This window comes from Budorcas taxicolor, chromosome 5 (genome assembly GCF_023091745.1).
Source record: "Budorcas taxicolor isolate Tak-1 chromosome 5, Takin1.1, whole genome shotgun sequence".
Classification (NCBI taxonomy): domain Eukaryota; kingdom Metazoa; phylum Chordata; class Mammalia; order Artiodactyla; family Bovidae; genus Budorcas; species Budorcas taxicolor.
In genome coordinates, this window is record NC_068914.1 from 4,640,652 (window position 1) to 4,653,252 (window position 12,601).

The 12,601-nt window shown below is 43.1% G+C and overlaps 1 protein-coding gene across 2 annotated transcripts in view; it reads right to left on the reverse strand.

Moving 5' to 3' along the window:
* Positions 1 to 878: 878 nt before the first annotated feature.
* LDB3 (LIM domain binding 3) overlaps positions 879 to 12,601 on the reverse strand; it is a 60,156-nt gene continuing 48,433 nt past the window's right edge. For both annotated transcript variants that reach the window (XM_052641106.1, XM_052641105.1), the window contains 2 exons: positions 8,318 to 8,433; positions 879 to 3,671 (listed from right to left, as the gene is read on the reverse strand). In XM_052641106.1, the coding sequence (XP_052497066.1) occupies positions 3,582 to 3,671; positions 8,318 to 8,433 (206 nt within the window). In that variant the 3' untranslated portion in view covers positions 879 to 3,581. The remainder of the gene's footprint in view (positions 3,672 to 8,317; positions 8,434 to 12,601) is intronic.

Below are 12,601 nucleotides of genomic sequence, written 5' to 3' on the forward strand. Positions count from 1 at the left end.
TTTCAGGTAGATAGGCAGACTTAGAGAGAGTCTTCTGTTACCACACTGGTGGTATTAGATCAGCCTTGATCTAAACACTGGTGTTACAATGTCAAAGTCCATGTTTATTTCATGGCACCTGGCTGCCTCCCTAGCTGGTTGTATATATGCTGGGAAGCAACTTCCCCTTTCCGAGACTCAGTTCTTACATCTAGAAAATACCCAGGTGATCTCTTGGATTCTTTCCAACTTTAAATTCTGTGCCTATGAATCTTTTTTCCTCCATCATCTATTTGAAAAATTGCTAAAGCTTTAAAAAGTACTAAAATAAGATTTTATTTCTACTTGTAACTGTACGGCTATTTGAAAATCTGATTCAGGCATTAAAAGTCAAATAAGTTAAAAAAATATCTTTTTCTTTTAAAGTAATGCCTAGAAACAGAACATCTCAAAAAAGAATGAATTGGTCATGCTGAAGGCCCCTCAGAGGGGCCTTCATTATTCTTAAAAAGATGCCATGAGGGGATTTTACTCTGAGCTTATTTTAAGACAAAAGGCATGGAAGAAAATATACTTTTCTAGAAATTAAGTTATTTAGAACAGAATAAAAAGAAATAAATATGAAATAGCTAAATAAATAAATCTTTCCAAAAGGAAAAGGCCAAACCTGGTCTTTAGGTTATTCTTTACTGGTAAATTCACTTTGTATGCATAACATCTGTATTATTCATGTATCCTTCTTTGTTTAAACTGCTGTTGGACCACACAATCAAAAGAGCAAGTGAGTTATTTGTTTTTTCTCCTTAGGGCATTTTGTTTTCTCTCAAACTTATATTTGCAGCCATAGAGAAGTAACCTACTTTTGGTTATCACATGAAAAAACTTTACACAGAAAAATCTGTATTTGCACATCCGTTTGGGGTTTTATTTTGCTAAAAAGAATTCACACAGGCCAAAAACAAAAAACCATGCAAAACATTTTTGTGCACACTTTTACCACACTATATTCCATTTCTGAAATGTTAAAATTAAAAATCCCAAAGCAAGAGTACTTAGGTTGAAAAGTTAACATTATAAAAGCTAGATTCCTAACACAAACACTGCAGACATAAGTCACTCAGTTGCAAAAAGTTAATGTTTATAAATGTTAAATAAATGTCAACAATGAGGAGACAAGAACTGTAGATCCAAAGTGTACTCCTCACCGTGAACTATTAAAGCTTGTGTTTGGTGTTGTAGGACATCCACGATGTTAACTTCAAGTAGCTACAACCTTAACCCAACACTATGCCAAAATTAAAAACACTGAGGGAACCGTATTAAAAATCACCTCCTTTTCCTGCTACCTTTAAAATGTTTTTGTTGTTGATTTTGGGTTTTGGTAACTAACAGTCCCTCAGAATACACACTAGCTGTGAAATGTAGAAAAACGGCTTCAATAAATGACTATTATGAAGCTCACCTTTGAGATTTCACTTTTCTTGTTAATGATCATATGCTTTTTAATGGCCACACTTGTGTCTGTGTCTGTGTAAAATCTTTTAAATGATATTTTTGGGGAAAAAAACTCTAGGGAACTTTATTCCCTTTCCTTGAGACCAGTCCTTGATAATTAATAGTTTTTTTTTGTTGTTGTTGTTGTTTAAGAAAATCTGCCTAGAGCCTTTCTGTACAGTCAGCAACCTCCTTGTCCCTGTGTATTTGAACTTTCCAAAAATAACAGAATGCTTGCTTGCAACTCCTGAAAAATCTCCAGGCACTCCCTGCAGATGTTACTCTGCCTGGTGCTTTATTTTCACTTTCTCCCTGCACCAAAGCTAAAGAAGGGCCCTGTGGTAGGAGCACATTCATGTCCCTCCTGGTGTTCCCTGGGGGACGTTAGTGGCTTCACACTTGGAAAACAAAAAACAAAAAAATGGGCCTTCTGTTAGAGACAAATCTAGCGGCTTCTTTCTCCCTCAGGTAGAAAGGCAGTCCCCTGGCAGCCCCAGTTCTCAGAAGAAAAAGCAGTCTCATAAAACATTTCAAGCGTGCAAAGAGAAAATCCAAAGCAGGAGTGAGGAGAGGGTAGCGGTGATTGGAAGATGGCCTAGATATTGTGCTCAAGTGAGAAACAGCCACTCAAACCGCCTCCTTTGATGCCAGGCTCAGTGAGCATAACAGCGCTTCCTAAAAGGGAAAGAGACGATAACCATTTCCAACCTCAAAAACTAAGCTTCTCTCTTTATCACCAAACAGCTTTAAGACGCTTACTTAACTCAAACTATCACTAATACTTAAAAGAAGTTTGAAGATCCAAGTCTATTTCAATAAATGCTTAAACAATTGCTAGGTCAGCTCAGCTCATACTTTTTTCAAAATACTAGCCAAAATGGCAGATGCGTCTATATCAGGCCATCTTTCCCTTCCAGCAGGCAACACAATTGTTTATAATCAGTGTGTTGCATTTAAAGGAAGATACGAGAAGGATGGAGCAGCTCTGAGGTGGGAGGTCCTGCCAGCTTGTGTGTTCTTACTGAGGCTGGCAGAAACGAAGGTTTCTCTTTCCCACCGGGAGTTTGGGCATGTCCTCAGCCTATTCTGCCATCCTGTTTCAAACACTGTCTCTCTCTTCTTTTCTGCAGGTCATTAAGCCTGTTGAGGAAAGGGATGTTGAAGAGGACCTCAGCCGTGAGACTCATAGGACCGGGAGTGAAACGCATGCACAAGGCTACACATTCATGCCAACGAACCTCATAAAGCTAAACGGGCCAAACACAGCCCAGAGTTATTGTGCAATCTCCTTTCACACGCAGCAAAGCAAAACTGGAAGAAAACCCAATTCCACTTGCCCACCACAAGTCAAAAAGCAGCTAAGCTTTCTGGGGACATTGGCTGTTTCAGGCTAAAAGAGGGTGGCAGAAGAGCCCTTCTTTCCCTCAGCTGTCTGCAGCATGAGCCCGATCCTTTCCCGAAGCCCTGTCGATTGCCCAGAGGCTCCCAGAAGACATCCCTCCAATGTCTGGGCTCCCATGAGAATGTTCAAGCCCGTGCAAGGTCTGAAGTCTGATGCGCCGAGGTAGTTCCATGACGCGAGGAATGGAATAACACTTCCTTTTTTGGTGAGGAAGGCCCAATCGGTCTTAGCTAACAAGCTCTCAGCTATGGCTCTAAAAATACCCTGCAGTGAGAACTGTTTGGCACTTTGTTTTGTTTGTTAGAGGAGCTCTAAAGAACTCCACAGAAAACTTCAGATTCTCCACAACCGCTCTGAGCTCTGTCCCTGCTCTGGTGACCCCAGGGAAGTGTATCACTTTGGGAAAGTGACTTTTTCTTTTTCACTTTTGAGTTCTTGGAACTCTGTCCTCAACGTTTGAAGTACAATTCCAGTCTTGGATTAATTACTAGCTTGGTTCAGGAATCTTCATTTGGCTTCTAGTCTGAACTATGCAAATACACGATCTGTGTGCAGAAGAAACAACTAAAATTATACTTCAAAAGGGCTCAGGCGCTTCCTGTCTTCTCCCTTTCCCCCCCAAAAAGAAACATCAGTCTCCTTCAATCCTTTGTTGCCAGCAGCAGGAGCAGCTCCCTGCCCATCCGTATCAGATGCCCTGGGCTCCCTACACATTGATGGCGTGTGCATGCTTCTTGCACAGAGGTTTGTCCTTCTTGGAGTAGAATGGCTGCCCCTCCAGGTTCACGTGGCAGATCTGAGACAGAAAACAGACAGGCATGAAACAGTCCAGGAGAGAGGGGGGCATGAGCAGAAAGATTTCAGCCATCCCTTTAAGACAAAGCACTGTCACAGAGAGACGGGAGAAAAGGCAACAGCCAGCTTCTCCTCACGACAAATGCTTTACAACCAAAGCAGTATATGCGCAGCATTTACACTCAGTTGTGTCCAACTCTTCGTGACCCCATTGACTATACAGTCCATGGAATTCTCCAGGCCGGAATACTGGAGTGGGTAGCCTTCCCCTTCTCCAGGTGATCTTCCCAACCCCGGGATGGAACCCAGGTCTCCTGCATTGCAGGCGGATTGTTTATCAGCGGGAAGGGAAGCCCAAGAACAGTGGAGTGGGTGGCCTATCCCTTCTCCAGCGAATCTTCCCAACCCAGGAATTGAACTGGGGTCTCCTGCTATGCAGGCAGATTCTTTACCAACTGAGATATCAGGGAACCCCAAAGCAGTATAGATGGATTGAACTATTATTAAAGTAAAGACTTCCAAAGAGGAACACGGAATAAACTCAAGTTAAATTAAATTAAATTAATGGAATACAGAATGCATACACAATAAAGGTGATCAATGTTGTGTGTGTTTGCTTAGTCACTCAGTTGTGTCCCACTCTCTGTGACCCCATGGACTGCAGCCCACCAGACTCCTCTGTCCATGGGATTCTCTAGGCAAGAATACTGGAGTGGGTAGCCATTCCCTTCTCCAGGGGATCTTTCCAACCCAGGGATTGAACCCAGGTCTCCTGCATTGCAGGGAGATTCTTTACCATCTGAAGCGACCAAAGGAGATCAAACCCAGTCGATCCTAAAGGAAATCAATCCTGAATATCCATTGGAAGGACTGATACTGAAGCTGAAGCTCCAATACTTTGATCATCTGATGCGAAGTGCTGACTCACTGGAAAAGACCCTGATGCTGGGAAAGATTCAGGGCAGCAGAAGAAGGGGGCAACAGAGGATGAGATGGTTGGATGGCATCACCAACTCAATGGACTTGAGTCTGAGCAAACTCTGGGAGATAGTGAAGGACAGGGAAGCCTGGCGTGCTGCCGTCCATGGGCTTGCAAAGAGTTGGACACAACTTAGCGACTGGACAACAACAATTAAGATGATCAATTGCTGATATCCACAGAGGTGATTAACATTTAAAGAAATATAACATGTCAGGAAAATGATCCTCACTAATAATTAAAGGAAAAATAAATTAAAACCTCTATGAGATACCTGTTAACCTAGCAAAATAAACAAAACAAAAAGCCTCAAAAGCTCGTCACCTTTAGCCCATGTGACTAAAGCCAGAAAGAGAAAAAAGTGATCAGTCGAAAGTCAGCAATATCAAAAGAGATCAGGCCTACTTGTCACTGTTTAGGGAATGTGAATCAGCCCAGCCTTTGGCAAGGGATGTGGTGCCTGCCCTGCACCCCAGTAACACCACTCTGGATAATTCCATCCTGCAGCAACTATAGCACAGAACAAGAGAGCAACACGTGCTCAACTACAAACCAGGTAGCCATTAACATTTCTCTCAAGGGGATGATGATTAGGTTAATTTGTATGGTGCATTTTCCCAATGAAATGCCACCGTGAAATGTAAATCAAATATGGCAAAGTATATGCAGGAAAATATTACATGAAAAAAAGAGGCAAAATTATATACTCCCTTGACGACAACATGTGAGTGGAGCTTAAAGATGGAAACAAAGCAGAAAGGGAGGAGATCAGTAGTATTTGTCAACGTGGACAAATATGATACCAGACACTGTATACACGATCTCATTTAATTTTCACAAAACTTAATGGGATAGGTATGACTCTTCTCTATTTCACAATTGGAATTTAAGGCTCAGAAAGGCCAAGTATCTTGCTCAAGTCACAGACCTAGTCAAGTTGTAGAACCTAGGAATCCATAGTCAGGTCTGCAAGACTCCACTCATTTTCCCCATACCTCACAGCAGAGAGGGACTATGTTTACTTGGAATTGTTCTGGGCTTACAGACTTGTATCAGGGTAGCTCACTAAGCCCATGTCAGCTAGGAGAGCTAGTCCTGATCTTCCTTTCTTACTAATTCTTTTTCAAGTTACAGGAAAATATAAGCTCATTAAAAGTGATTTGGAAATATAAAGTGATGGAAAGAGGACCAAAAAATCCCTGAAAGTTTTCCAATCAAAATATTGCTTTCCAAAAATTAAAACCATGTTCCACTTAGATACAGACAGCTTCATGGGGCACTGAGTGCTACCCTGGGCTAGTTTGGGGGAAGGCATAATGGTTCTCTGTGATAATTCTCCAGAGGACGGGAGTTGCATGGTTTCTTTGAGTAGATCCTGTGGGCAGTGCTGTGGGTCTTTCATACCAGAACTTATTTGTAATCTCAGACTGAGCAACTCCAAGCTTTACTGCTTCTACTGGTCTCTCTCTGGGATTTGCACCATATCATGATTCTCAGACAAACACAGAAGGCTCGAGGGAGCAGATCCACGCTCACCTTTGTGTGATTTCCTCTGCACGTGACACAGACTGCTCATCAGCCTGCCCTTAGAGAACAAGCCTTCTGTGCCACTGTCTTCCCTGAACCTCCTCCAAGTCTCTCAGATCTTTCTAGAAGTTGGGTAACCAGATTTACAGGCAGCATCTTAGGATTAGACAAGCTATGGCTTGAAGGTAAGGTAAGAGAGCCCTGTACTGTGCTTGCGGAGCTGTGGCTCTGCAGGGGACAACCCCAAAGCCAGTATATTTATATGGCTTTGTCCCTTTTTGGAGGGGAGGTCCTGATGTAATTAAAAGACCCTAAAAGGTGATGAGAGGTGTTCACAGGGTTGGAAAATCAGAGTGCTATGGACTGAATTGTCCCCCCACCACTAAGTTCACATGTTCAAGTCCCAATCCTGAGTACCTCCAGCCTACCCAGAACAGGGAAAGCAATGACTTTATAGGGAAATAGGATCTTTACAGATTTAATTAAGATGGAGGTTAAGATGATGTCATATGGAGTAAGTTGGGCCCTTGATCCGATATGGCCAGTTCCTTATAGGAAGAGCAGATGAGGACATAGAGACAGACACCTGTACTGAGGGGAATGTCACGGAAAGACAGACACAGAGGGAAGGCGACCATGTGGCGGTGGAGGTCGGGACTGGAGCGACACAACCACAGCTCAAGAAACGCCAAGCACTGCTGGTAACCACCAGGAGCGTGAGAAAGCAGGGCCCTGCTGACACCTTGGATTTGGGCTTCCAGCCCTCAGAACTGGGAGAGGATAAGAGTTTCTGTTGCTTAAGCTGTTCATATTGTGTAGCCTTCAGTTCAGTTCAGTTCAGTTCAGTTCAGTCGCTCAGTCGTGTCCGACTCTTTGCGACCCCATGAATCGCAGCACGCCAGGCCTCCCTGTCCATCACCATCTGCTGGAGTTCACTCAGACTCACGTCCATCGAGTCCGTGATGCCATCCAGCCATCTCATCCTCGGTCGTCCCCTTCTTCTCCTGCCCCCAATCCCTCCCAGCATCAGAGTCTTTTCCTATGAGTCAACTCTTCGCATGAGGTGGCCAAAGTACTGGAGCTTCAGCTTTAGCATCATTCCTTCCAAAGAAATCCCAGGGTTGATCTCCTTCAGAATGGACTGGTTGGATCTCCTTAGCAAACTAATATACAGAGTGAACACAATGCACCCCACAAATGGGAAGGGATAAAAGCTGAAGTGAATTGCAGTGAACTTTATGACTAGGGTTGCTCTATGTCATAAGTCTATAAAAAGTATTCAAGTTTAAGCTATATAGATCTTTCACATATTCCTAAAATTTATCTTGAGCAGCTCTGGTTAAAAAAAAAAAAAATAGCCCTAGTAGCACATTAACTTTCCCAAATAAAGTTTAGTCAATTACAAACTCATATTATGGAGTTTTATCAGGGACAACTATTTTCTAACTCTAATGTGGAGTCTAAGTGTTGGCATGCTTATTGTCATATCCCTTCCCTAAACCAAAGCCCTTGTAAAGAAAATGTCAGTCTCACGGTAAAAATGACCTGGCTGTTCAGCAGAAATAAACTGCACCTGGTTAATACTTAATCCAGGACTTATCTCCTGGCAACTGCATATCAAGAGCAGGACCATGTAGGAAAATGAAATTATATTTAGTCCTGCCTTCTAAAGGTTCAATCAAAAGAAATCTTACCTCAGCTTTTCATAGGATTAATCAATAAGCTCTGATCCAGTGTTTATGGTGAACATTTGGGGGAAAACCCTTGAATCACGTCATCATATCTTAAACAACTTATAACCATGAGAAGTCATCTGCCTCTATTAAATCCAAACATCATTCGATCCTCGCACTTATTGAGAGCGCTGCTAGTGAAGCAAGCTACTGGTTTGCCACATGCCGAGACACTCCTCCGTCCTTAATGAACTGGAGAGTAACAAAGCCATGTTGGTTTATAAATCATTATTAGTGATAAAGCTTGGCTCAACTGTGACCTATCAAGGCATCATGGTATTTTCCAGCTTTTAAAGAAGATAGAATATTAGAATAACAGTTGAAAAGTATGTGGAGAGTTTCTCATCTGGCCCCAGTTGGTCACTCCAATCCCTTCTCAGAAAGTCAGAACACAGGCTAAAAACATACTGCGCAAATGAAGCAGGTGTCATGCCAGGTATGCCCCAGGGCTTCGATAAACTTGTCACCAGCCTCCACGGGGAAATCACAGCCGTGACACTTGGTGCTGAACAGATTGACGTAGTCTGAAACGAAAGGCAGAGGAAGCACCAGGCTGGGAGGGATGCCCCTCCCAGCCACTCCAACCCAATACCAGAACAACCCCCCAGATCACTGAGCTTGAGGCAGTGATGAAACCTAATTGGTTACTTGTCGTCTGGCACACAAAATTCTCAGTTACATGATTGGTTTTTTCCTTTTCCAATAATTTGCACTGGGGTTGTGCAGATTCAGGCTAGTCACCACCGTGTGCTGGTTTGATTTGCAAACACTTTCTGGAACTGTCATTAATTTTCTGCAGGGTGATTTTCTCTGCCTCTGTCACCTCTTTTGGCCCAAAGAGACCAATCCCCCAAAAGAAAAAGCAATCTTATTTCCCAGCAACTATGCTTATTTTGGAGCAATGAGAGCCTTTAACATTTTTTTAGAGTTATGGAATGTTCTTTGCTTGGTTATTTTTCTGTCATGAGGTATCTGTGTTGATAATATATTTTCACTACAAGAAACAGTATTTGAGTTACTGTGTCAGAAGTAATTCCCCTCCCCCAGCCAAGAGGATAATAATACCAAATATTATTTATGTAATGCTTTACAGTTTACCAGGAATCCTCATATAGATAGTCTTATTTGCTAGTATCTCAATGTCAAGGTCTATGTATTAGTTTTCTTTGTACTCCCAGCACAGTGCCTGGCACACAAGTTGGTACTCAACACATGTATGTCAAATGACTGAGTGAATGGATGACTCAATAAATCAATGATTTGGAGAAAAAAAAGATAAATCAATGAATGAATTTCATCTTTGCAAGATTAATTTTGTTTTGGTTTTTTTTTTGGGTGAGGAAACTGAGGCTCCAAGAGGTAAAGGCTGTAGCCAGAGGCTGTAGCCAGAGTGAGACAGCAGGCCAGGTCCCGAGCTTCTCAGCCACAAACTGTCCTGGCTGGGTCACGAGCAGCACTCCCAATGCACTCACAGTAGAACTCTTCCAGATCCTTCTAGAAAATCTTGATGCCTTTTACAAAGCCTTTATCCCCCTGTAAGTGGACTTGTCCTTCCAGCTCTGCCACAGTTGGCTTTTTCTTATAGCGATTTTCTGCTCTGATCCCCTTGTGGAAAGTGTGCCTGATCACTGTCTTAGGCCACTGCCAAGAGTCAGCATGTACTGGGGGCCATGAACTTGGATTCCAAAGAAAGAAAGATCTGGGCTCAAACCCCACCTGTATACAGGAATTGTTCAAATCTGGGGCAAGTCACCTAACTTCTCAGTGCCTCCACTTTTTCATCTATATAATGTGAATAACTACAGATTAAATATAATAAAGTATGTGAAATACTGGGCACCAAAAATGTTGGCTTTCATTTTGAATGCCTTTAAGATGATGAAAGGAGGGAAGGGAACATGATTTGAGTACCTACTATGTGCTAGTACGAGTGCTTTTTTATGTTTCCTGTTTAATCTTCACAGTAGCTCTGCAATGAACTATTATTTTCATTTTAAAGACGATGAACCTGGCTGTAGCAGTTCCATCACGCAAGTGGTCAGGAGCCTGGTGGACTCCAAAGGTCATCCCATCTCCGTGACTTCACGCTATTTCCAGTTATCTATTTGCCATGAAGCTTTGATAAGTTGTATCTCTTGCATATTTTTTCCAATGTATGGTTTCCTTTTGGGGGTTTAATTATACTTTGTCATGCAAATACTCTTACATACATCGCAAGCCATCGATCTTGTTTCTGATAGAATACTTAGTTTCTTTAGTAGGCAAAAGTCGATTGCCTCACCAGGTAGGAAAACATCATTCTGCTTCCTTAAGAGAGTTATAGCAAGTTTATGGTTCACTCTGTGCTCTGCAGGAACTTCCTAGTGTGTGATGAGAAGCAGGACTATAGGCCAACCTACTTCCACTTGAGAGAAAGCCCTGCACCCCACTTGTGAGTTCTCTTTCATTCTGCCCAGCTGGTCTCCAGATGCCCTGGATTCTTTCCTCCATCTTTGTGCCTCTTTATGAACCGGGTCCTGCACTCAGAAATCCCTCCCCACTTTGTCTACCTGAATCTCTGCAATCCTTCAGGCAGCCTTCCTTCTAGAAAGACCTCATTCCTCTCCCACTCAAGGGAGATGAGACAGCCTTTCTGAGGGCTTCTCCTGGACTTCTCTCCCTCCCCATTCATCTATCACCCACCCGCCTACTCATTGTCTCTTCACTGTCCATTTGCGTGCCAGCATATCAGACGTTGATGGGTCTGCTTGAGGTTTCTCAGGGCAGCGACCCTCTTCTCTACGCTTAGCGCCCTTCACAGCGACTGGCACACATTTGATGGTGAAATGATGGATGGACAAAGATATGTTTCAAACAGCCTTGTTAAATTTGATTCCTTTTGCTGTTGTGCAGCCTGTTCCCCACCCCCCCACCCCCACCCCCCAGATTAAGCTCTTGCTTCGCTGGTTGCTCAGATGGTAAAGAATCTGCCTGCAATGCAGGAGACCCGGGTTTGATTCCTGGTTGGATCTGATTTCCAACCTGGGTTGGAAAATCCCCTGGAGAAGGAAATGGCAACCCATTCCAGTATTCTCGCCTGGAGAATCCCCATGGACAGAGGAGCCTGTTGCGCTACAGTCGATGGGGCTACAAAGAGGTGGACACGACTGAGCAACTAAGCACAGCATCGCACAAGCTCTTGCAAGGGCTTGAATTTATTTCTGGGATGTCTAGTCCTGTCTACTGATTAATTTTGCTTTTTTTGTTTTAAACTTGTCTTTGTACTATCTGGAGAACTGCCACTTTGTTTTGGAATTTGATATCACAGGTCTGACTCTAATACATTGTTAACTAGTTATTTATTTATTGGCCTCACAGCCAATGTGGCATGTGGGATCTTAGTTCCCCAACTAGGGATGGAACCTGTGCCCTCTGCATAAGAAGTGCAGAGTCTTACCCACTGGACGCCAGGGAAGGTCCCTCATATTTCCCTATAATAGTAAAAAAATGACAAGGTCAGAACCAAACACAATATCCCGTGGTATTATATTGGGGACCTTCCTCAAGGCTGACTCTGAAATTTTATCTCAAGGATAGGTTAACCAATCAGGCTTGATTTTACTGCACCATTGGGTCATCTAGCTCTCCTTTCTTTACTTGTTCGTAAGAGTGTCACTCTTTATCACATTTAACAAGCATCCTAAATTTCTAATGCTCTTGCTAGAATAAAAATCAGATTATGTTACTTCTTTACTTTAAAACATCTCAGTGACTCCCACTTCTTAAGGGCCTGGTTTCAAACTGTGCTCCTCGGAGAGCTGTGGGTCTCCCGAAACCATTAGAGGGACGATGCCTGTTGCCCATTCACCATGAGCACGTGCTCTGTCAAGAACTCTGTGCCCACTATCTCAGCTAATCCTCACAACCGCCTCTGAGAGTTAGGTGAGGAAGGAAGAGACTCAGAAAGGGTAAAGCATCTGATCCATCATCACACTGCCTGGAAGTGACCCCTTAGGGACTTTAGTCAGGGTCTCTCAGGGTGGCCTGGGGTTGAAACGAAATCTGCTTCCTTGCAGCCTTGTCTTAACACCTTAAGACCCTTTTTACTCCAAATATCATCTTTGAAAACCTTTTTTGGGGGGGATTGCTAGGGAGAAGAGCAGTGGGAAGAGTATAGATCTGTTATTCTTTCCCAAGCCTCAGACATAAATTGTGGCTTATCACACATTATGAAAGCTATAATGGTTTTAGTTGACTAATAATAGCAATTTGTACTGGTACCACAGCATTTTTTTGGACAACCCCACGGCACGTGGGACCTTAGTTCCCAGACCAGGGATTGAACCCGTGCCCCCTGCAATGGCAGCACAGAGTCTTAACCACTGGACCACCAGGGAAGTTCTGGTGTCACAGCACTTTTACTAATTACCAACCATCATCATTTCCATGTAAGAAGGGAAAAGACAGGTGCTCCCTTCCTCCTTTCACTGATACAGAAATTGAGGCCAGAATGACCGAGTGACGTTTAAGGTCATCCCGTGAAGCCTAGAGCTGGAAAGGGAATTCACCAGGGCCTCGGAAACCAAGAAGTTTCTTTTATGATTTATTGTCAAGGGGAGGAAAAATGTTTTATTTTGTTTTGCTTTTCCCCTTGAGGAACTGAAATGTTTTCTCCTTTCTGGTTTTAAAGTAAACTAACTCACTGTGTTTCTT